Source organism: Lytechinus variegatus, chromosome 6 (assembly GCF_018143015.1).
Source record: "Lytechinus variegatus isolate NC3 chromosome 6, Lvar_3.0, whole genome shotgun sequence".
In the NCBI taxonomy this organism is placed as follows: Eukaryota; Metazoa; Echinodermata; class Echinoidea; order Temnopleuroida; family Toxopneustidae; genus Lytechinus; species Lytechinus variegatus.
In genome coordinates, this window is record NC_054745.1 from 45,327,427 (window position 1) to 45,349,618 (window position 22,192).

Here is a 22,192-nt window from a genome sequence, read left to right on the forward strand (position 1 = left end):
CCACTCAGCCTTGGCCTCCGCAGACTGTGTTACCCCTCGATGAGTAGCCCCCAGATAAGAGAGATGTGGCTTCAACGAATTAGTGGACGAGATCGAGCCCCCAATGATGACATGAATTTTGACCAATCATGTCGGTGGAGAACCGGCGGCAGCTGGGGTCCTTATCTCGTCACCGACGTAGTCCCTCAGTTATAACTTAAAACTGCCTACACGAACATCTGTAGTCTATTCTGGCTTAGGTGGTTCTCCTCGAATTACTAAAATTAACCTCCTAATATACCCTACCGTTACTAGGACTAACTGTGGAATTTCTATTAAGTAATTCAAAGAATTTCAATGACAGATAAGTACATAAAGCAACACATTTTTAATAACAAGGGACTTCCTGTGCATTTGTATACCTATATTCATCCATGCTAAAGCACAGTATTAACTATTTACGACACCTGTATGAAGATGCTTAGCAGTACGAAACATTTTTAACATTAGAACAAAATATGGCATCCACCTGATTTTGTACTATAGATGGGGGGGGGGGGGTACCAAACGTTTCCAACGCTTGCCTTTGAAACATCCGAAACGTATGTACATTGAAACATCAATTGAAACATAAACAATAAATGCTAAGCACATGTTTGAACTCAATTGAAACATTATAATTGTATTAGATTTCTTTCCTGACACATTCTAAAAATAAAAACACTGTACCAATATAATTTAGGTCAATTCATGTATCAGTTAAACAATAATATGTTACCACCCATATTTAATTCTTCATTTAACAAAAACAAAACCCTTCACAAATATCCCACACGTCAATCCGATGAATTTCATTTACCACTCCCCCGGACCATCCTTGCAAAATCAATTTTTACTTTTGAAGGCCCTAGACTCTGGGGAACTGTTAATAGTAACATCAAAAAATCTCCTAGCCTTAATTCTTTTAAATATAAGTTTTAAAAAATTCTTCAAGATAACCATTTAATTTAACTCTTCATCGCTCAAACTCTTGTATTTTTTTAATCAAACATGTTTATCATGTCACGTACACTTTTACATCTCTTTCGTTTCCCTGTTGATCGGCGAGGTCCGTCTGTGAGTGCTGGGGCTGGATTCTCGAAACCTTTAATCTCTCTTTTTCTTATTTCTTTTTCTATTTTTATTTCCCATTTGTCCTTTTAATTCAACTGGTTATGCTCAAGTTGTTATTTTATTTTTTTATATGCTAAACAACTGCAAGAATATTTATTAGGAGGCTGCACTCTACAAGCTCCGCTTTTTAGCAGCCTCCTCCATTTCCAGCCTTATTTGTAATAATCTTGAATATAATTTTCTGTACAGGAATATTAGAAATATGCTTTGTTATTTATATATGTCAACATGTACAGAAGAAACTGTAATTGTTGAAAATGGAAATAAACCAATGAAATGAAATGATTTAATGTAATAACATACGAAAAATTAAAGTGGGGATATGACATAATCAGCCCAACTAATGAATATTCATGAAGACATGCCTAGAATTGTTTCACCGGAATAATGCAAATCTTTAGAATTGAATAATATTGATATTTGTGATCCGATTTGATAATTTTTAAGCATTTTGTTTTTTTAATTTTATTCCATTTATTTAAACATAAATACTTTCGGCCCGGAGCATCCCTTTAAAACGACATTCAAAGGGCCATTGTCATGTAGATTCAGAATGTATATGTATGACTAACCAATTATTATTTGCTTTTCAGTTTGCTTCCCAATGCCATGGTCTATAAAACTCTATTTAAAGGTTTATTTGATATCTGATGTATCGCTTTTGTTGAGCTCTAAGCATGTCTTTGAGTTTCTAATAATCGTCTTCACTATATTGACGTCCGGCCTTCATCTGTGGAAAGAAAACATTAACAAGTTTACGATTACATTAGATATGAAAATTAAAATATAATATATAAAATTTCAAATTTTATACTTTTACAAATTTATGAACATTGTCAAAAATTCCATTTATGTCGACATTAATTACGGTATTACGGCCATTCCACATAGATTTAGAAACTATATGAGGCTAGACCATTCATTTCTTGCTTTTTTCAGTTCCTCAAATAGGTATAATTATAACAATCTGGCGTATGCGAAACATGTAAACATTTCTAGACCAGTGTTTTACTATGTTTCGATGAATTATCCGTTTATCACGGGTATGTTAGTACGGGGGTGTGCCACCTTGGTATGGGGAGGGTGGGGGGGATTCGACCTAATTTTTACGTCATTGTGTCAAATCAATTAAAAGATATCTAAATGTCTCTTTTTCAAACTATCCTTAGTTCTTCCTCTTTTTCCTCTTTTACTACTTAAAAAAATACCCTCGTGCGAGGGAAATATTGACATCGTCAATATGTTAAAATCATAATAGTATTGAGCTGTCACCCAAAGTCATGAGCAGCGATTTTGGTCCTGGAGATAGGGGACCCTCTTTATTGGATAATGTGTAAATTTCTCATTTCAGATAGGAGAAACACCCCCCCCCCCCGCCCTCCATCAATTGCTGCCAATGCTTACAGTTATCTCTGTATCTAAACTCACAAAATTATGTTGACAATGTGAAAACAATTCAACCGACGAAATTCTATGCGAAAAAAATATTGTAGTATGTGCTGTTTGCAAAATGTTTGTGCAAGAGGTGAATTTTCGTTCTTACCTTTTTGACTGCACCAAACTGACGATATATAAGATCTAACGCAGAGGGCGTTGTTTCTCTGACCTTTTGCTCCTCTTTAGTTATCTCGTAGTACGTCTTGGGTGATGTAAAACTTTGTTGTTTGATAGAAGGAAGCTCAGTGAGTCCCGATGATCTGCAAGAAATTAATAGCATCAAAATCAGTACCAGACTCGGAGTACATTATATGAAAGCAATTGAATTATTTTTTTTAAATACAAACCAATTTAACACTGAAATAGTAAGAGCACTGAATAGAAAAAGGATCAAGGAAATGTAGATCTACCAAAATACGCAATCGAACATGTCGAAGATGCCGCAAAAGAGGGAAAAGAGGTTACAATAAATTAAAGAATATAAGATATCGGCAAAGAAGAAACAAACACTTAACGAGGTTATAAAGTGTGAGACGTTGCAATTCAAGAGGCGAAAGGCAAGAAGCTCCATTTTTATACATCTTGACTGCTCAGGATTGCCGCACACAGAATGTAATCTGATCTTTATATAAAGTAAAATAATATGCTAATCAGACAGCTGATAGACTTCCATAAAATGCTGGATTGCGTTCCCGCCGCAAACATTTGTTTCATACTTTAAAGGTCAAGTCCACCTCAGAAAAATGTTGATTTGAATCAATAGAGAAAAATCAGACAAGCACAATGCTGAAAATTTCATCAAAATCGGATGTAAAATAAGAAAGTTATGACATTTCAAAGTTTCGCTTATTTTCAACAAAATAGTTATATGAACGAGCCAGTTACATCCATTTGAAAGAGTTGATGATGTCACTCACTCACTATTTCTTTTGTTATTTATTGTTTGAATTATACAATATTTCAATTTTTACGAATTTGACAATTAGGATCTCTTTGCCTGAAGCACAAAATGTTAAAATAATGGAATTCCACGTGTTTAGGGAGGAATGAAACTTCAGTTAACACGACGATGACGAGAAAATCAAAATATTTCATATTTCATATAATAAAATACAAAAGAAATAGTGAGTGAGTGATGTCATCAACTCTCTCATTTGGATGTAACTGGCTCGTTCATATAACTGTTTTTATGAAAATAAGCGAAATTTTAAAATGCCATAACTTTCTTATTTTACATCAGATTTTGATGAAACTTTCAGTGCTGTGCTTGTTGAATTTTTCTCTTTTTATTCAAATCAAGTTTTTGTTGGGGTGGACTTGTCCTTTAAAATGAAGGAATCTATAAACTGTATTTATACCTCAGCTCCGTATCACCTTCACTCTTTGATCGTTGTCTCCCTTGTCCTCTGATACTCTTTGTTGTTGATTCATAATATCGCTTCTGTCGTTCCTTTGAACTCCTCCGTTGACTTGAAGAGGACTGAATGCCTCTACGGTATCTAGCTGGTAATACTGACGTGTCATCTCTACCGATACCTTCTCGTTGTTCATCTAAAAATCGTGGCAGCTTTGAATTAATAGGCCTTAGTCGAGATACTACACCTGCTGGGTGACTACTTTCATATCTCTTGGCATCCGCAATGACCTGAAAAAAAATATTCATGTCAAAACTTATAATGAGGGGAAAAAATCAGGAACTTCTTTTAAATGGGGTTATTTCAGCCACCTTGAGTGAAAATAGAAAAGCGGTATGAAGAAGCCTAGAACGTATATAGGCCTACGGAGAATTCATTTGATAAAAAATGACATCATCTGTGGGCAGGCGCGTACGCAAGGGGGGGGGGTTAGGGGTTTCAACCCCCCCCCCTTCGTTTCCTTTTCTTTTTTGCTTGTCTCCCCAGAGGTCGGTCTGGTCAAGAGTTATCGGGCAAGCGCCTGATAACTCCTTGGTCTGGTTACGGACAGTTCCCCTACCCAATAACATCAATAATGAACAGAATCTCATGTTTCCGACGAAAAACACAGAAAAAATTTCCGCTCGCTTCGCTCGCTCCATTTTATTATATCTTTTATTTCCGCATGTCGCCGACATGATCACGGTATCGCCATTAACAAGGCCATACATGATTATCATGATGTATACTTATGAATACAAGTGAACCAAGACAAAGACATGCGTTTTCTTACAAAATATGTTTTACCAATATGAAAACCAAAATGACGGAAAACGCTAAAATGTCGGTTAGCTCGCTCCACTCACTCGTAATAATTTATGAAATTCCATAAGCATCTAGTCTCCTGTTCAAGGCCGTATTATGAGTGTTACGAATAGAAGGACATGTAGCATCGACTAATACTTGATTTACTAACAAACTATTGACAAGAAATGTATGTTTTGACGGGAAAACGCGAAAATTTCGGCTCGCCCACTCCGTCCGCTCGTAATCATTTATGAAATTTCTTAAGTTTCTAGTCTCTTGATCAAGGCCATATGACTTACGAGCAGAAGGACATGTATCATCAACTAATATGTAATCATTACCAACAAGCTATTGAGAAGAATTGTATGTTTTGACGGAAAAACGCAAACATTTCGGCTCGCTCGCTCCGCTCGCTCGTAATTATTCATGACATTTCTCAAGTTTCTAGTGTTCTGATCAAAGGCCATATCATGAGTGATACGATCAGAAGGACATGTAGCATCGACTATGATACCAACAAACTATTGACAAAAAGGTTATGTTTTCAACGCAAAAACGAGAACATTTCTGCTCGCTCGCGGGTCATGACCGCACTGTTACATACCCCATCCCCACTTAAATGTTATTGTCTTATTTGCAGCGCTGAAAAAAAAATCACCCCCCCCCCCTCCGCTCATCACTTTTTAGAGACTGGGCGGGAGATTTAAAAAAAAATCAGCTCGAACCCCCCCCCCCCCTTCAAAAATCCTGCGTACGCGCCTGTCTGTGGATTGTCTTACCACCCTTTAAAATATTCGGGCGCCGCCCTTAGAAACAATTGCAAAAGGAATGTTTACATCTTGACAAAATACAGTTTGAAACAGTTTGGAAACAAGTTGATCAATCTGAAAAAATGGCTTTGAACGTACACCATCATCATTCTAAACAATATTAAAATCGCCTTATAAAAGGCAAACCTGCCTGGTAGACGATATTGAATGCAAACCCTATCACGTTACTAAAACATACGAATAATACCTATTGACCCAAGTTGACATTTTATCACCAACGTAATGTTCTTCATATATGGTCATCAAAATATATTAAGAACATTAAACATACAGACAAATTATTTAAAGTTACTGTGGGTTAACATTGTGGCATAACATGATTTATTTCTTTACCTTAACAAGAAACTTTTTTATTTCGCTGCTCACTGAAACATAGGTTTCATATGCAATTTGAAGTAACTCCTCTTGGTCAAGAGCGCTGCAGGAATCTGAAGACATCCGGGTACTCGAACACCTTTTGGTCTTTGGTGAAGAAGTTCTGACATCATTCCTCAACTGAACAGCGCCTTCCTCCGTGACGTCACCGATATGGTCGTTGTCAGTACTTTCAAATCCACTCTCCTCGAATACATCCCTTGCGTTCTCGTTGTCAGACAGTTCTGAATGATAATCGCGTTCCTTTTCGTTATTATCTATGTCAGATTGTGGTATGCGAGAAGAAGCATTATCCCAAGCTAGTTCTGACTCTTGTTCTACGCTTTGTTGAGAAGATGTTGTTGTCTCTTTTGCATTATGGATCCGCTCTGTAACAAACACATTTCTGTCACTCTCTGTTCCTACTTTACCATGTTCCAATGCAGGTAACTTTACACTCTCTCTTCCAGGCGACTTCCGACTCGATCCTGACACCAATATACCATCTGATCTTTGCTCCATTTCAGTCATTGTAAGATTGGACCTAGAACCTAACCTTGAGGAACCGTCTTTATCCATGTTATCTTTGGATCCATCATCGGGTAAGATCCACTTAATCCTACTATTACTTTCATTTTCTTCGACAGTCTTAGAGTTCTCTTTCCCTTGACCAGTGATGTTTACCACCGTGTGTCTACCATGAGGATTTTGTCCTACAAAGAGGCTTGGCAATGCACCAGAGTCCGTTTGTTTGTGAGATATATATTTAGCGGAATGGCCCCGATCACCACTGCGTGTCGAGGATCTCGATGACATGACTGCTCCACTGCTATGCGAATCCCCAAGCCCGGAAAGTTGCAATTGTGAATGACGACGAGACAGAAGAAGATGCCTTTCTCGTTTTTCCTTGAGTTTACGGTAGAGAGAACCAGGTCCCTGTGAGTTGATTGCTAGTCTTTTTGTGGTACCGAAAGTGGCGCTCTACTTCCAGGAGCAACCTTGACGTCATTTTGCTGAAGATCGTTGAGCATTAACTTCTCAAGTATTGTCCGATAGATAGGTACCTGCAAAGACATTTATATGGTTTATGAATAAACAGAAAACTACTTTTCATTTGAAAAGAATTTGCTCAGCCAAAAAGACTTCCACAAAGAGCTCTTTGGCAATCTTATTTCTACGTATTACATGATTTCAAAGTAAGGAGAATATTATTTACCTGCGTTACGGTTGTATAGCAGGTAAATGTTGTTTGTTTCGTTAATGTTCGTAAACCTTGCAGGAATGCATAGTCATGGGGTTCGAAGCCTCCATGGAATGTAATTACAAGTGCATTGGTGCATTGGAGCGCGGAAAGAATGGATAACGCGCGGTAAGGATACGTTGGGTGTATCATCCTAGCTTGTTCTCTTCGTTACGACAACACGACATTATGGAGCCGTCCGCAGTTGCAAATTTCGTCGAAATAAAAATCAAAGAAAGCCAGACTGGACTCTTAAACGAGCTTGATAAGCTAATATCTTCAAAGTTGGGCAGTTTTCAACAGAAGATAAACGAAAACCAGCGTGATCTCAGCGACATAAAAATAGCTAAAATAGAGGAAGTAAGCAAGGACGAATTCAAGTTCCGACGCAGGGGTAACGAGGAACAATATAAACTAAATTCGAAGGTTCTGAGTAAAATCAAGCAAGCTGATGACCTACTGAGTGAAGAACATGACGGAGCTAAAGGAGAAGCAAGATCAAAACTATTTGAAGGTATGGAGTTAATTGAGTACAGACAAAAGATAATCAAGCTTGCGGCCAGTTCTGAAGGAGGATGGACCACTCCTAGTACCAATGAGGTCCAAACATTACATGTATGGACCTCATAGGCGACATCAGTGCTAAAATTGGGTTAGAGATTTATGTGGATCTAAATTTATTGTAATTTCAACAAAAGTACTAGCTAAATTTGAGGCTTTTGTTGAAATTTTGCTTTAATGATACATTTATGCTTCAATAAGTAATAAAAAATTGAAAGAAATGAAGGGGAACTTACATTTTGACGACTTTTTCCTGATTTTCTTGGCAGTTGTCCTTCACTTCTGACTCTCGATCGGACCTGATATGCAGATCACGTATACGCGTTCTCGTCAGGTGATCGGTCGGTTATTCTTTTCGCCAGATGTTGATAATTATATATTTCATAACGCAGCGTTCATCGCAAATTTAGCTGAAAGAGATTGAAGTTGAACAGCGCAAGCTTTAATTTATTCAGAAATAACGTTTGATTGCACAAGTTTCGCCTCGGACATTTAGGATCATTTGGTCCCATATTGGCGTAACTACGGGGGGGGTGTCCCTACCACCGTCCACACCGGGCGTCCACAAGCCAGCAATTATCTTTTTTCTCTCTTTTTAACCAAAATGCTTCCCCCCAGAAAAAAAAAGAACCAGGGTTAAAGAGAAAGACAAGTATGATAGAGGAACACAAAATACTTTATTTTTTCAGCTTTTAATGCATCGACTTATAATCAAATATTAAATGGGGCTTAGAACATTTTTTTAAAAAGTCAATTAATAAAAATATTCCGCTCTTCGGGATTTGAGCTTTCATGAAATATCAATCTTTTTCATGATTACCGAAAATACTTCAAATGTCCAAAAAAAAATTATCGGTGTATTAGCTGATACCTTGCGCCCGCCTTAATTATTTTAATGTTGAGATACTTTGCTTTAATTTAATGAATTCCTAAAAGCATTAATTCTCAGATCATTTGTCGCAATCGAATGATTCGATTGGTAAGCTAGTTGTATAATTATTATGATTCATGAATTGTTTAAAATGTGTCTCTCTATCAGTTTTGAATATTTAAAAAAATGTCAGCTCGTGCTTTTTGCTCGCAATATTTTGATTAGTAAGAAATTCTTGTGTATGCGAGTTTGATACATAAATAACTAGAGAGAGAGAGGGGGGGGGGTGTCCCTCAGCTACTTGTCCTTGCTTATTCCATATTTTTTTATTATGCTCGTGTTGTGAGTATTTCAAAGTCTTTTCTTTTTCTCACCCTTTTTATTGTCTCGGAGCTTCCCTCTATTTCTTTGCTACGATGTATAGCCCATCTTACTTGTTTCATTTTTTTATGTTCTCATTTCATTGAAAACATAATTATTAAACTGACGTAGAAGACTTTACAACAAAATTTTGATATTGTTTTTTCTTGTTTGTTTGGCTTTCTTTTTTCTTCTTCTCAGTCCTTTTTCTAATTAGTTTCCCTTTCCTTATTTTATATTATTTCATTTCATGAGGCATCCGCCAACTTATATACAACAACAAACGTTAGAGGCGGATATCCAGTAAGGGGGTGTGGTGGTGTGCCCTCTAAAAAGAGGAAAATAGGAAGGAAAAAAAGCAGGAAGGAGAAAAAATAAGAAAAAAAGACGATGATGGCAATGATGATAATGATGATGAAAATTATCTTGGTGAAGATGATAGTGGTGGTGATGGTGGCGGTGATGATGATGATGATGATGATAATAATGATGGTGGTAGTGGTGATAAAGATGAGAATGAAGTTGGTGACGATGATATGATGATGATGTAATTTTGTCTTTAAAAAAATAATAGTGCAAAGGCGAAATCATTTAAAGTTTATTATGAAAATAGCAGAAAAAAATAATTTGAAAAATTGTACGTATGCGTATGGAAAATCTATCCCCCACCAAAAAAGAAAAAAAGTGAGATTTTGTTTTGTTATTTGTGACGGCGTAGGCCTATGCGAACAGCTGTGTGATATAATTATGGTAAAAAAAGTAAATGAAATGCCAAGAAATACATGATAATGACTTTTATTGTACATTCAGTATATCAGTAGATAAATTCATACTCGTTCCAAAAAAGAAGAAAGTGGGTATATTATGGACCATTAAAAATGGGCAGTTGCTCTATATATTATATTACATAGAATATATAGAGCAACTGCTCGTGTGTAGCGGTAAGTTATTCACCTGATCTACATAATTCATGCGGCGCACGGCGCGTGCGCAATGTTTAATAATTATTGTTGTGAATACAATGAATGTCATCAAAAACATAATAACACAGATCAAATAGTGCCAGCTCGACGCGCAAAATGAGAAAAAAAATATATATTTTCTGCCCTGATAATTTGATAACCCTAACCTAACCCAATTTCTAAGTATTTTTTATCATAAACAGGATAACTATATACAATGATTGAAATTAACTTTATATTCTTTTGCGAACAAAATGAATATGAAAGACAGCTTTTTGATAAAGAACACAGTTTTAGAGCGTTCGAGCGCGATTTATACCTACAACCGCTAACATAGGCGGATCCAGGGGGGCCGAGGGGCCCGGGCCCCCCTATTGGCGGAGCAAAAAAAGAAAAAAAAAAGAAAGGAAAAAAGAAAAGGAAGGGAAAAGAGATGAAAAAAGAAGAAAGGCAAATATAAGAGGAGGAACATGATTAAATGAAATAACATTAGGGGAAGACTCTGAAAATAATTTTTTTTTAAATCTATTTGTTAGGATAAAAAATTTTCGCTCGCGCTTCGCGCCTTATTGTCTTTTAGGGTATTTGCATATCTTGCTCAATATGGAGCTTGAAAAATCAAACTTTGAAGTCATTATACAAAACATATTTCAGCTGGGAAATTGAACTTTCATTATTTTGTTTCATTTACAAATTGATTTTTAAAAAGTGCTCTGTAAAAATGTCTGTGTTATCATCTGAACATTATCATTTTCTGCTTGCGCTGCGCGCTCGCAAAATTTGAATTTTCAGGTACGTATTATTTTCCTGTATTCCATAAAGTTCTCAAAAAGTTCCCTATTCAGGTCAGATTGTTAAAACGTATCAGCTAGCGCCGCACGCTATAGCATTTGGATTAGTCGGTTATGTATATCCCAATATTAATTCTAAATCAAACTAATTTGATGACAGTTTATCAAAAAATTCGACTCGCGATTTCTGCTCGCATTGATAGATATATAATGCCTCTTATGCATAATTACAAAGTGCTTTAAATGTCCAGTTTTCAGGCCATAAAATTAACACATTTCGCGCTCCCATGCGAGAGAAATAGGAAGATGGTCATCAATTTCATATGATGACATAATGCTCTCATAGCATGTTCCGGTCCTATGTAAAAACTCAAAGTAATAAAAATAAAATACATCAGCTCTTTTTTAACTGTGATCCATCACAATTCACAATTTTCCCACAAAATGTTTGCATTACAGAGCTTAAATTCACCCTTTGTTATATCATATATTTTTAGCTCGCGCTTTGCGCTCTCTTTATTGATTTTCATGATAAGAAAGTTACTTAGAATACCCAAATTCTAGGTCGAAATCTAAAACACACGTTAATTCAGATACGCAGATTGTTCTCTATTTAAATCATTATCCAGTTTCAGATCACAATATCAAAAAGTGTCTGCTCGCGGATAAATAACTTATCCTTTTCATGATAAAACATGAATAGTGCGTCCAGAATCTTTCCCCATAATTTTGTTTACCCATCACATTTCTCCTATTTTCTCCTCCCTTTTATTTTCCATTAATTTTTCTTTCGTTCACTTTTTTTCTGTCCTCTTTTCCCATAATTTATTTTACCCATCACATTTCTCCCTATTTACTCTTCCCTTTTATTTTCCGTTAAGTTTTCTTTCGTTCACTTTTTTTCTGTCGCCTTTTCCCTTCTAAGTTCTATTTTTTTCTCGTCTCACCGCTTTTCCTCATCCCCAGCCCTCGATCGACGCCCGTGCAGATTCGCAAACAATATCAAGAGTATCAAGAGACGTGAGAGGCGCGGAGACGTGAGACGTGGTCTGTAATGGCAGGTTAAATTTTCCCCTTTTTTCCCGGATCTATGTACTTTTTTGAGAATGCTCCAGTACCATCGGTGTTATTATGAGCAAGAAGAATTCCAACAGATCTGAAAGAGAACCGTATCTGCTAAGGAAGAGGAAAAATAACAGACAAAGTTTTTGCGTCGCTCAGCAAAGTAATACACAGGCCGCTATACGGATCTCTGAAGGTGCCACATCGGGCAACCAGACGGCTGAGGCCTTTACAACAAACCCGACTGTGTCTACGCAAACGGTTATTACACCTGCCTGCGCAGAAGATACGCTTTACCAGTTTACCTCTGAGAAAACAAAGATGGCACCCCCCACATTGGATTCCACACCGGTAAGTCACTCAGACTTTACAAAAACAACTGAAAGGATAATTGAGAAGTTAGATACTCTAAACTCAAATGTATCAGCCATACGAAGGGAAGTTTCAGAGATTCGTTCAGATATGGCTGATTTGCAAGCCGCAGTCAAAGAAACAAGGGAAAGATTGACAGTTATCGAAAATGATATTTTGCCAAAGATGCAAAAAAAGAACGAAAACGTTGAGAATGAATTAAAACAAATGATAATGGCTTTAGAGCTTCATGATCGGAAAATGAATCTACTGATTTATGGAGTAGAGAAAAAGAAAGATGAACAAGTTGTTGAGGTTGTGAGAAAGATCATTCATGAGCTTGGGTTTTCGAAGGAAGAAGCGCTGAGTATGGTCATATCAAATGCACATCGATTGCCAAGACGCATCACACCCGGAAGTGATGAAAGTAGGCGTGGTCATGATCCGATCATTGTACGCTTTACTACCATGTTGGATAGAGATGCCGTTCTAAGTGCGTATCAACGAGCCCAACGTCCGGTGACCTCGTCACAAGGTCAACATGCTATCCGTCACGCATTCCGCGTCGTAACCGACCTGCCTGCACCGATGAAGAGAAGGCGATTCTTGCTTGAGCAAAAAGCATATCAGATGAGAAAGAATGAGAATAAATCTACAAGAATCAGATTAAATGGTGTAAATCTGCATCTATAGAGTGTAGAGAGAGAGGATCTTCATCAGCTTGGCGTGTTGTTCTTGGCTGACACACCGTATATGGCGTACAGATCTAAAACATCACAATAAAAATGCAAGAAAATGAAAAAAAGAATGGATGGTGAAAATAAGCAGCAAAATAGCTTACCTCAGATTTCATCAGGAATACTTCTTTTCATAATGATTAAATTGACCTCTCGAATGGATGAAGGCATGCCTTGAGATTTCGAATAATTAGGTTACCATCATGTTTCAAAAACCTTTCTGTTTGCGATCAACATATAATCGCATCTTTCGCTTGATATTACTTCTTATCTTTTTGAATGCAGTCAATAGTTATTAAACGGAATGGATATATTAATAGCAAGGATTATGTGTTTCATCCCAGAGAAAAAAAAACCTTTTAGATCTGGTTGAACCAACATTTACGTGAGATGAGGACACAGTCCTTTTTCAACGCAAGGAAAGCAATTGAAACAATGAAAGTTTAGATGATTATTTTTATTCTTAGTCATTTACTTTATGACGGTATAGTGGTGCAACAGATTTCATACTAACAGCATAAGTATAAAGCATATTTTCTATCATAACAATCATGAGTCACTCCGATGAATGCCTTCTGTACATCAAATTCCCGTCGATGATGAAGTTTGCCTTCCTAGTTGTACATCGAGAACTTATCATTTTGTGATGAAATGACTTTCTCCTTTTGAGACGAAGGGAGGTGATATCCAGATAATACTGTTAAAGATACATTGTAGAGCATGATGTATCACTGAATCATATTGTTATCACTGAAATATAAAGAAAACTTGTTTTCTAAAAGAATTGGAAATCAGTCATAATTAAAAATCCTCAGAGATGTCTGGAGTGGAAGGCATCTCGCCTTCTTATCGAAATGTGAAATAATAAACGATACAAATCATTCAAGATATTTTCAATATTTTTCTTTTAAAAAAATAAGACAAAAAATACAAACAGAAAACAGTTAAGGTCCTAGTTTTATACTGTTTATTATGATATCGAGCATTATCTTATTAATTTTCTTGATGTTTGAAAAATCATGGCTATATAAGTATAAACGTTCCATATGAAATCTTCAGTATGGAAGACTATGCAATGTCATAGTAGGTTAAACGATTTTTATTATTGCAAACATTATAAATACAAAAAAAAAATGTTGAAGTGACTTTTTATCATTGCCGATATGGACATGAAGTGATTATCAGGTTGTGCTAGTTTTTTTCTTCGTTGAAACGACAACACCACTCCCCTATACTCTCAATGAAAAGGGAATTTATAAAGAGTGAGCATGGAGCTAACATAGAGTAATAGCTCCATGGAGTGGGTATAGGTACAATACATGTATGTGAGACTGTCATGCACCCGACCCGGGCACCCGACAGAGGAATAATATGATAACCAAGGAAAGGTCTATCCATTCCACTCTTTTCATGCTTTTCAGAAACACATATGATAGTAAAGATATAAAATTGACTTGATGTTATGGTCTACAAAACTTGTCTCTATGTGAATTGTGATAAAACGAGTATTTCCTTTTAATGCAATGGAATATTCAGTTTAGATTGAATGAAGGTTGTAAATATAATCATGGACCTATTACCTGTATGTGATGGGTCCATGATTTTATGAATGAATGTGTAGAAAATGAAGGGTCTTTATATCTTTTTGGATAACCAAATTGCTGAAAAGAATCTATGGAATCGTGCCTCAAAATGTTTTGTTTTAGAATTGAAAACTATATTATCAATCCTTCAACAAAACTGAACTGATGACAAAGCCTCTTGTATCACAAATGACATACACTGTAAACAAAATAGTACAAATACACACAGGATGTTTTATACATCACTGTCTTTACAGCAGATTAAAAACATGAAAAAAGGAAATAAATTCCCTTTCTGTAACCTGACAATGACAAGTGATATTAAATGAGAACCTTCATGAAACCTTCATTGTTTTTCTGGTATTGTAACATATTAATTTCAAGGTTAGTGAGGCTATGTAGGTAGTGTATTAGGACTGTTGTATTTCCTTTTCATGTAATGGAATAATCAGTTTATATTGACGGAAAGTTGTGAATATAATCATGGACCCATTATCTTTGGATGATGGGTCTATGACTTAATGAATGAATGAATGTGTAGAAAAGGAAGGGTCTTACACCCTTTTGGAGAACCGAATTGCTGAAAAGAATCTTTGGAATCGTGCCTCAAAATGTTTTGTTTTAGAACTGAAAAATATATTATCAATCCTTCAATAAAACTGAACTGATGACAAAGCCTCTTGTGTCATAAAATGACATAACAAAAATAATACAAATTCACCCAAAATGTTATATGTCTCACTGTCGTTATAACAGATTAAATCATGAAAAGGAAATAAATACCCTTGCTGTAACCCTGACTCAGAGTATTCATTGATACTACAATTTCGTTATGATTGTTTTATGAATCTTCTCTATGTATGATACTATCATGGTTTTGTTGGTTTTTAAACTTATTAATATTCATGTTAGTGAGGCCATGTAACCAAATAGACCACAATGACTGTGATTATAGAAAATATAATTAATGTGTGGAGGATAAAGGATGTGTTTTATGGTCTTCTAAGATTGAAGACAGTTTTTTTAAAAACAAGCATTTATTTTCGTCTTTTTTTTGGAAAAAACAAGCCAATTAAAAAAAAACAGGACTAATGTAATATATATCATTTATGCAGTAAACCATGAGCTTAATACCTGCCATCTCAGTTGACAAAGCTTACTGTGAATAAGGTATTAATGAAATAAGGAAAATACATGTTAATACATTCAATTAATTGTCATTTTGTTCCTTAATAATTTTTATTGGAATTGCTTAGCTGACCAGGAACTGATTATACACGTCAGCTTTACGATATGTTTGAGGTAGACGATAAATTAAGTGTATACAAACATTATTTTTCTTTCTTAAAAGCTCATTTGTACCGTAGGCAAAATAGTCTTAAGAACACTTGAGTTATTTCATAAATACGTGTAGCCTCCATACTTTGTTTGCATTCGAATCATTATTATTCCTATAAGGAAGGTGGTGTGCAGAAAACACCAAAAAGGCCGAAAGTTATCATTTTTGTATCTTTTAAAACTGACATTAATCTCATAAATTTACAAAATTTACAAAATATGAGAGAATATAATCCTACATCAGAGAAAGAGGGGTAAACACTAAATTTAACACTCGTACGATACAATGTTACTGTATCCAATATCTTACCACTCATTTCAAACAATAAATACAATGTAAAATTTATTTCAATAGTGAGTCTGACTAAAACATTTAGGATATGAATACATTTACATTCGCACAATTTTCAGACTAAGGCTATAGTAATGACACATTCAAAATAACAGTCATAAGCTACTGTAGCCCTTCAGTCGGATTGGCTCATAATACATTTGTTACACGGAAATTTAGTGTTTATTGTGTCAGGTCTTTGAAAAAAGCTAGACGTAGGATTACTTAATAAAATTAATTAATGGAAAATCTGCATTAATAAGGAACTCATGCCTTTATTTATAAAGTTCATGTATAACCCTTTTTTTTTATATAGGCCTATATAGTCCGAAATGAACATAGATTATATTCCTTTTTGCTATCTTCGAGAATGAAAAAGAAATATAGGCCTTTATATTCTTTCCAATCTTAGGCCCTCTTATAGGATCGAGCCCATAGGTAGTAGTGATCTTATTTTGGGGCTTTTCTTTTTTTTTTTTTTTTACGGATTCATCTAATAAACTGATCCGGAAAAGGAGGTGGATTGGCTGCTCGCCGCTCGCGTCACCCGGCTCCATGCGTCGTAGGGCGTCCACCTGTCTATGTGTTTTGTCATGTGTATATGTGTTCGTCATGTTTTTGTCGTATTGTGTTTGTATCGTTGTTGTTTGTGTACAAAAAAATAAATCTTCCACAGGTGTTTCCTCTTCATTATCATTATCTTACTATGCATATGACGCAGGGTAATGTCACTTTTATTTCCATGAACTGTCGCGGTCTAAGAGATAACCGCAAAAGGCAAGATGTTTTATTTTACTTGAAATCCAAGAAATATGATATTTGTTGTATTCAAGATACACATTTTGTTCCTGAAATAGAGAATGAAATTCGTAAGGAATGGGAAGGTAAATGCTTCTTTTCTTTCAATACTTCCAACTCCAGAGGGGTAGCTATTCTTTTTAAGAAAACCCTCCCTGTTGATATAAATAGATTAAAAGTAGATAACTTAGGCAACTATGTGGTTTTAGATATGTTACTGTATGAACATAATATTACTCTTGTATCGTTGTATGGCCCTAATTTAGACAACCCAGTATTTTTTTCAGAGATCCAACAAAACATAATAGACTTCGATAATCCACATACGGTAATTTGTGGAGACTGGAATTTAGTTCAAGATTTTACATTTGATACCTATAACTACTTGCATGTAAATAACCCACGAGCAAAAGAGCAAGTAGACTACATGAAAACTGATTTGGATTTATGCGACCCTTGGAGAGTTAGATTTCCAGATAAAAGATATTATACATGGCGACAATCCACCCCCTTTAAACAGAGTAGATTAGACTTCTTTTTGATTTCCTCTGAACTCCTTTCACTTGTTCAAAAAGTTGGCATTTTCTCCGGTTATCGCACAGATCATTCTTTAGTTTGTCTGAGTCTCAACTTGAATAAGATTAAAAGAGGTCCTGGTTTTTGGAAATTCAACAATTCACTATTGAAAAATGATGACTTTGTTTCTAATATCAAAAAAGTAATAAAAGATACGATTGTGTTTTATGCGAAAGACGAAGTAAATTTTGATGCAAATAATCGAATAGTAGGTGAGTGTGAATTCACTATAAACGATCAGTTATTTTTCGAAACTTTAATGATGATAATACGGGGAGAAGCAATATCACATGCTTCCTTTGTAAAAAAACAAAATATAAACAGAGAAAAAGACTTAGAAAAGAAAATTGAAGAGCTGGAAAGAAAACTAGTGATTCACGATGATAAGATATCTATTTTGGATCAAATTGAAAAAGCTAAATCAGAACTAGAAACATTCCGATTAAAAACTAATGAAGGGGTTGCGATTCGATCTCGGATTAAGTGGATGGAGTATGGTGAAAAGCCTTCTAAATTCTTTTTAAATTTAGAAAAACAAAATTACATTAATAAAGAAACACGTCACTTATCCACTGAAAATGGTGATAATTTAGAAATGCAAAGTGACATAATCAATGAAATATTTAACTTTTACTCTAATCTTTATGCGGAAAATGAAACCAACGCTAGCAACTTGGAATTATTGTTAAACTTTCCTGGCATTCCAAAGTTGTCCCCTCAAATGTCGTCCTTATTGGAGGGTCCTTTAAATGTTGATGAGGTCTTTTCTGTTTTAAAGCTCATGAAAAATAATAAATCGCCCGGTCAGGATGGTTTTACAGTAGAATTTTATCGTTATTTTTGGGAAGACATTAAACTTTTTTTAGTAAGATCATTGAATTATGCGTATTTTTCAGGACATATGTCTAATTCACAAAAAATGGGAATAATTACTTTAATCCCGAAAGGAAATAAACCTAGACACTTGTTACGAAATTGGCGACCTATCTCCCTATTAAATGTTGTCTATAAAATAGCATCCAGTTGTATAGCAAACAGACTCAAAGGTGTTCTGTCTTTTTTAATACATCAAAACCAAACAGGGTTTTTGAATGGTCGCTTCATAGGAGAAAACATCCGTTTATTGTATGACACATTACTTTACAGTGAATTACATGATATAGCTGGCATGCTTCTCGTTGTTGATATTGAAAAAGCTTTCGATTCTGTATCACATAATTTTCTTTCAATGTTCTGGATTTTTTTCGCTTTGGTCCTTCGATTAAAAGGTGGATAAAACTATTCTATACAGACGCAACCTCTTGTGTGTCAGTTAACGGGCATTGTACAAATAGATTTAATATAGGAAGAGGGTGTCGTCAAGGGGATCCTTTATCTCCCTATCTTTTTTGTTAGTTAGTGAGGTTCTTGGTATTTTAATTCGACACTCAGACAAACTGGAGGAATGCATATTAATGGGAAAACACTTAAAGTGTTACAATATGCAGATGATACCCTTTTGACACTCAATGGTTCAGAACAGGATTTAAAATGTGCCCTTGATACACTTGATGAATTTGAAAAAATATCCAACCTTAAAATTAACATAACTAAAACCCAGGTGATATGGATAGGGAAGAATAGAACTTTTAAAAAAGAGATTTTACACGAGTACAAACTCAACTGGATTTCGGAAGGGTATTTTAGGTACCTAGGCATAGACTTTTCTGTTGAACTATCAAAAATGGTTGATTACAATTATCAGGAAAAGTTTAAAGAAATAAAACGTCAGATGGCGGTATGGCGAAAAAGATCTTTGACTCCCTTGGGGCGGGTAACCATTGTTAAATCTATATTAATACCGAAATTAAATTACTTGTTTTTATCTTTTCCAGAACCAAAAATAGAAATTATGAATGATATTCACCGATGTTTTTACGAATTTATATGGGAAGGCAAACCTGATAAAATAAGTAGAAAACAAATGTGTCAATCGTATAGTGAGGGTGGTGTTAGGATGACTGATATTTTTATCCATTCCAAGTCATTAAAAATTTCATGGATAAGAAGGTTTATTTCTTGTTCTGAAAATTTTACTTTTCATATGTTTCAGTCATTTTTGCCTACAGCACATACATCTTTTCAATTATTCATGGGGGCTGAGCATTATAAATCACTTGCCATATCAATAAATAACCCATTTTGGGCACAGGTATTGTTTGCCTTTTCAGATCTTACCCGCCTTCTTGTTGATGACGTTGCATGTCAAGCCCTTTGGAATAATCCAAAAATTAAAATGAATGATAATGTAATATTTTTCAGGTCTTGGTGTGTTAATGGGGTGCGTTTTGTTAATGATATTTTAGGAACAGATGGAAAATTTCTCTCATATTTTGATTTTCAACGCAAATACAATATACAAGTAAATTTTCTTCAATATTATGGCCTATGCAACGCCATTAGATACAGTTTCAATAAACATGTAATACCAAAATCTATGGAACCTATCATTCCAGAAGCACTGCTTTTGATAATAAAATTTAAAAAAGGTTGTGCTCACATTCACAATATTTTTTTGAAGTATAAGTTGAAAGATTGCAAAAGTCTCATAAAATGGAAACAGATGTTTGACTTTGACAACACCATATGGAGGTTTTACTATCAGTTACCCTTTTATTCTACTGCAGATGTCAACATGAGGTGGTTTCAGTTCAAAATAATGAATAGAATTATTTATATGAAAGATGCTTTGTTGCGATTTAAATTAGTTACAGATAACTTATGCACTTTTTGTAATAATAATGAAGAAACTATTATGCATATTTTTTGTTTTTGTGCCCACACAAACGAAATATGGTCTCAACTCGAAATCTGGTTTTCTCGTAACAATTTGCACATCAAAATTTTAAATCAGAATAAATTATTCGGTTTTTACGGAAACAATAATGGAGCTCTTAATTGTATTTTGATAATAGTTAGAAAACAAATTTTTGCAGCAAAATGCAAACACTGTCTTCCAGTTTTCGACCATATTTTGTCTGAAATAAAATCTTATTATAGTATGGAAAAGTATATATATAAAACAAATCTGAAAGAGAAGAAATTCATAAAAAGGTGGTCATCTTTCATTTTATTACATTGAATCTCTCAGATAACATTCTAAAACACACGCACGCACGCAGGCACATATATGTATATATGTGTGTGTGTGTGTGTGTGTGTGTCTGTGTGTGTGGGTATATATCTTGTATGAATTTTTTTTCTATCATTTGCATTTTGATTTTTCGTTTTTTTATACAAATAATATGACAATTTCATGGAATATTGTAATGTACATATTTAACCTGTGTGTCATATACTGTGTTAATCATTCAATTATGTATTGTTTGAAAATATGTATTATAATGATTTCAATAAAAGAACCCTGTGGAAGGGTTAAAAAGAAAAAAAAATATATCAAGAGTATGTCTACTTGCAAGGGCGGAAATCTCTCCCCAAAGGTAGCGGGGGACCAGGGGCTGGAAAATTTGACAAGCAAAAAACAAACAAAAAAAGAAGGTTTATCACCCTCTAAAGAAGGTCATCTTGACCAAAAGAAATTTGACAAGCAAACAAGCAAAAAAAAGGGGGCATGCCAAAAGTAAGATCGTCTCTTCCAAAATACATTTCGAATTTGAACGACATGACCAAAAATAGTAGGGGGACATTTCATAATGTGCCCCCTACTATTTTGGGTGAGGGGACATGTCCCCCGGCCCTGGGGTTTGCGCCCATGTGGGTGGGGGTGTTGCGCCTCCCTATCGGGATCATATCACAGCGAGTATACACTCTTCCATATTGGAAGAGTGTTTACTCGCTGAGATTTCGATCTCACACATAATTTTATAAAAAAAATAGAACAGCTACGCCTTGAACACAGGCCAAAATGCCTAACGATTTCTCCGCGGCATTAACAACTCTCGTAAAGGGCGCTCCATTTATAAATAACGTTGCATGAACAGCTCTCTATGGCGACAAAATTTACCGCGGAATTGCAGCCAGCAGCGTGGGAAATTGGCAGAAAATTCAAGAAGAGAACCGGTGAGTACCGATTTAACAGTATTCATGTATTAATTAATATTTATTTAATCATAAGAATAATTTTTTTTTACGGAAAGAAAGCTTAGTTCTAAGCTAGGGCGGCCCAAATGCGCGTGAGTGGAGTCCCAGTTTCTTAACACGGGTAAGTATTGCGGTGTCGCCTAGAGTGGGATGGACTACGGTAGACGAATACGTGAGGAACGACTTGGCCGACGATTCGGATGACGAAAAGCGGATCATGAGAGCGGAATCTAAGGCCCAAAGAAAGAAAAAGGCGGGAAAGCTTTTGCAGAAGAAGAGAGTGTCCCGATTCTCTCCTTATCGTCCATATTTTGGGGCTAATCAGCAGAACAGCACTTCTTCTTCAGGATCTGCCTTCGTCGTCAACGCCTCTCCATTTACGGCGAAGAAACCCGGGGCATGTTTTTCGTGCGGCAAACCTGGTCATTGAAGGGCAGAACGCAAGGAAACCGGATCAAGTTACGCCAGTCCTGTGTCAAGTCAATATAACAAGCTAAGTGATAATTCTCATTTATGTAATCAGACTAACAGGGAAGAGAGTATACATGGGTGTGATAATACTGAGAATGATGGATGT

The 22,192-nt window shown here is 35.5% G+C and overlaps 1 protein-coding gene across 1 annotated transcript; it reads right to left on the reverse strand.

The window, feature by feature from the left end:
* Positions 1-1,843: 1,843 nt before the first annotated feature.
* Positions 1,844-6,804, reverse strand: LOC121417903. Its single transcript, XM_041611636.1, has 4 exons — positions 5,954-6,804; positions 3,948-4,234; positions 2,696-2,849; positions 1,844-1,882 (listed from the first exon to the last, which is right to left on the reverse strand). Exons 1-4 carry the CDS (start codon positions 6,788-6,790, stop codon positions 1,844-1,846), a joined length of 1,317 nt encoding a protein of 438 aa, XP_041467570.1. The 5' UTR covers positions 6,791-6,804.
* Positions 6,805-22,192: the final 15,388 nt, after the last annotated feature.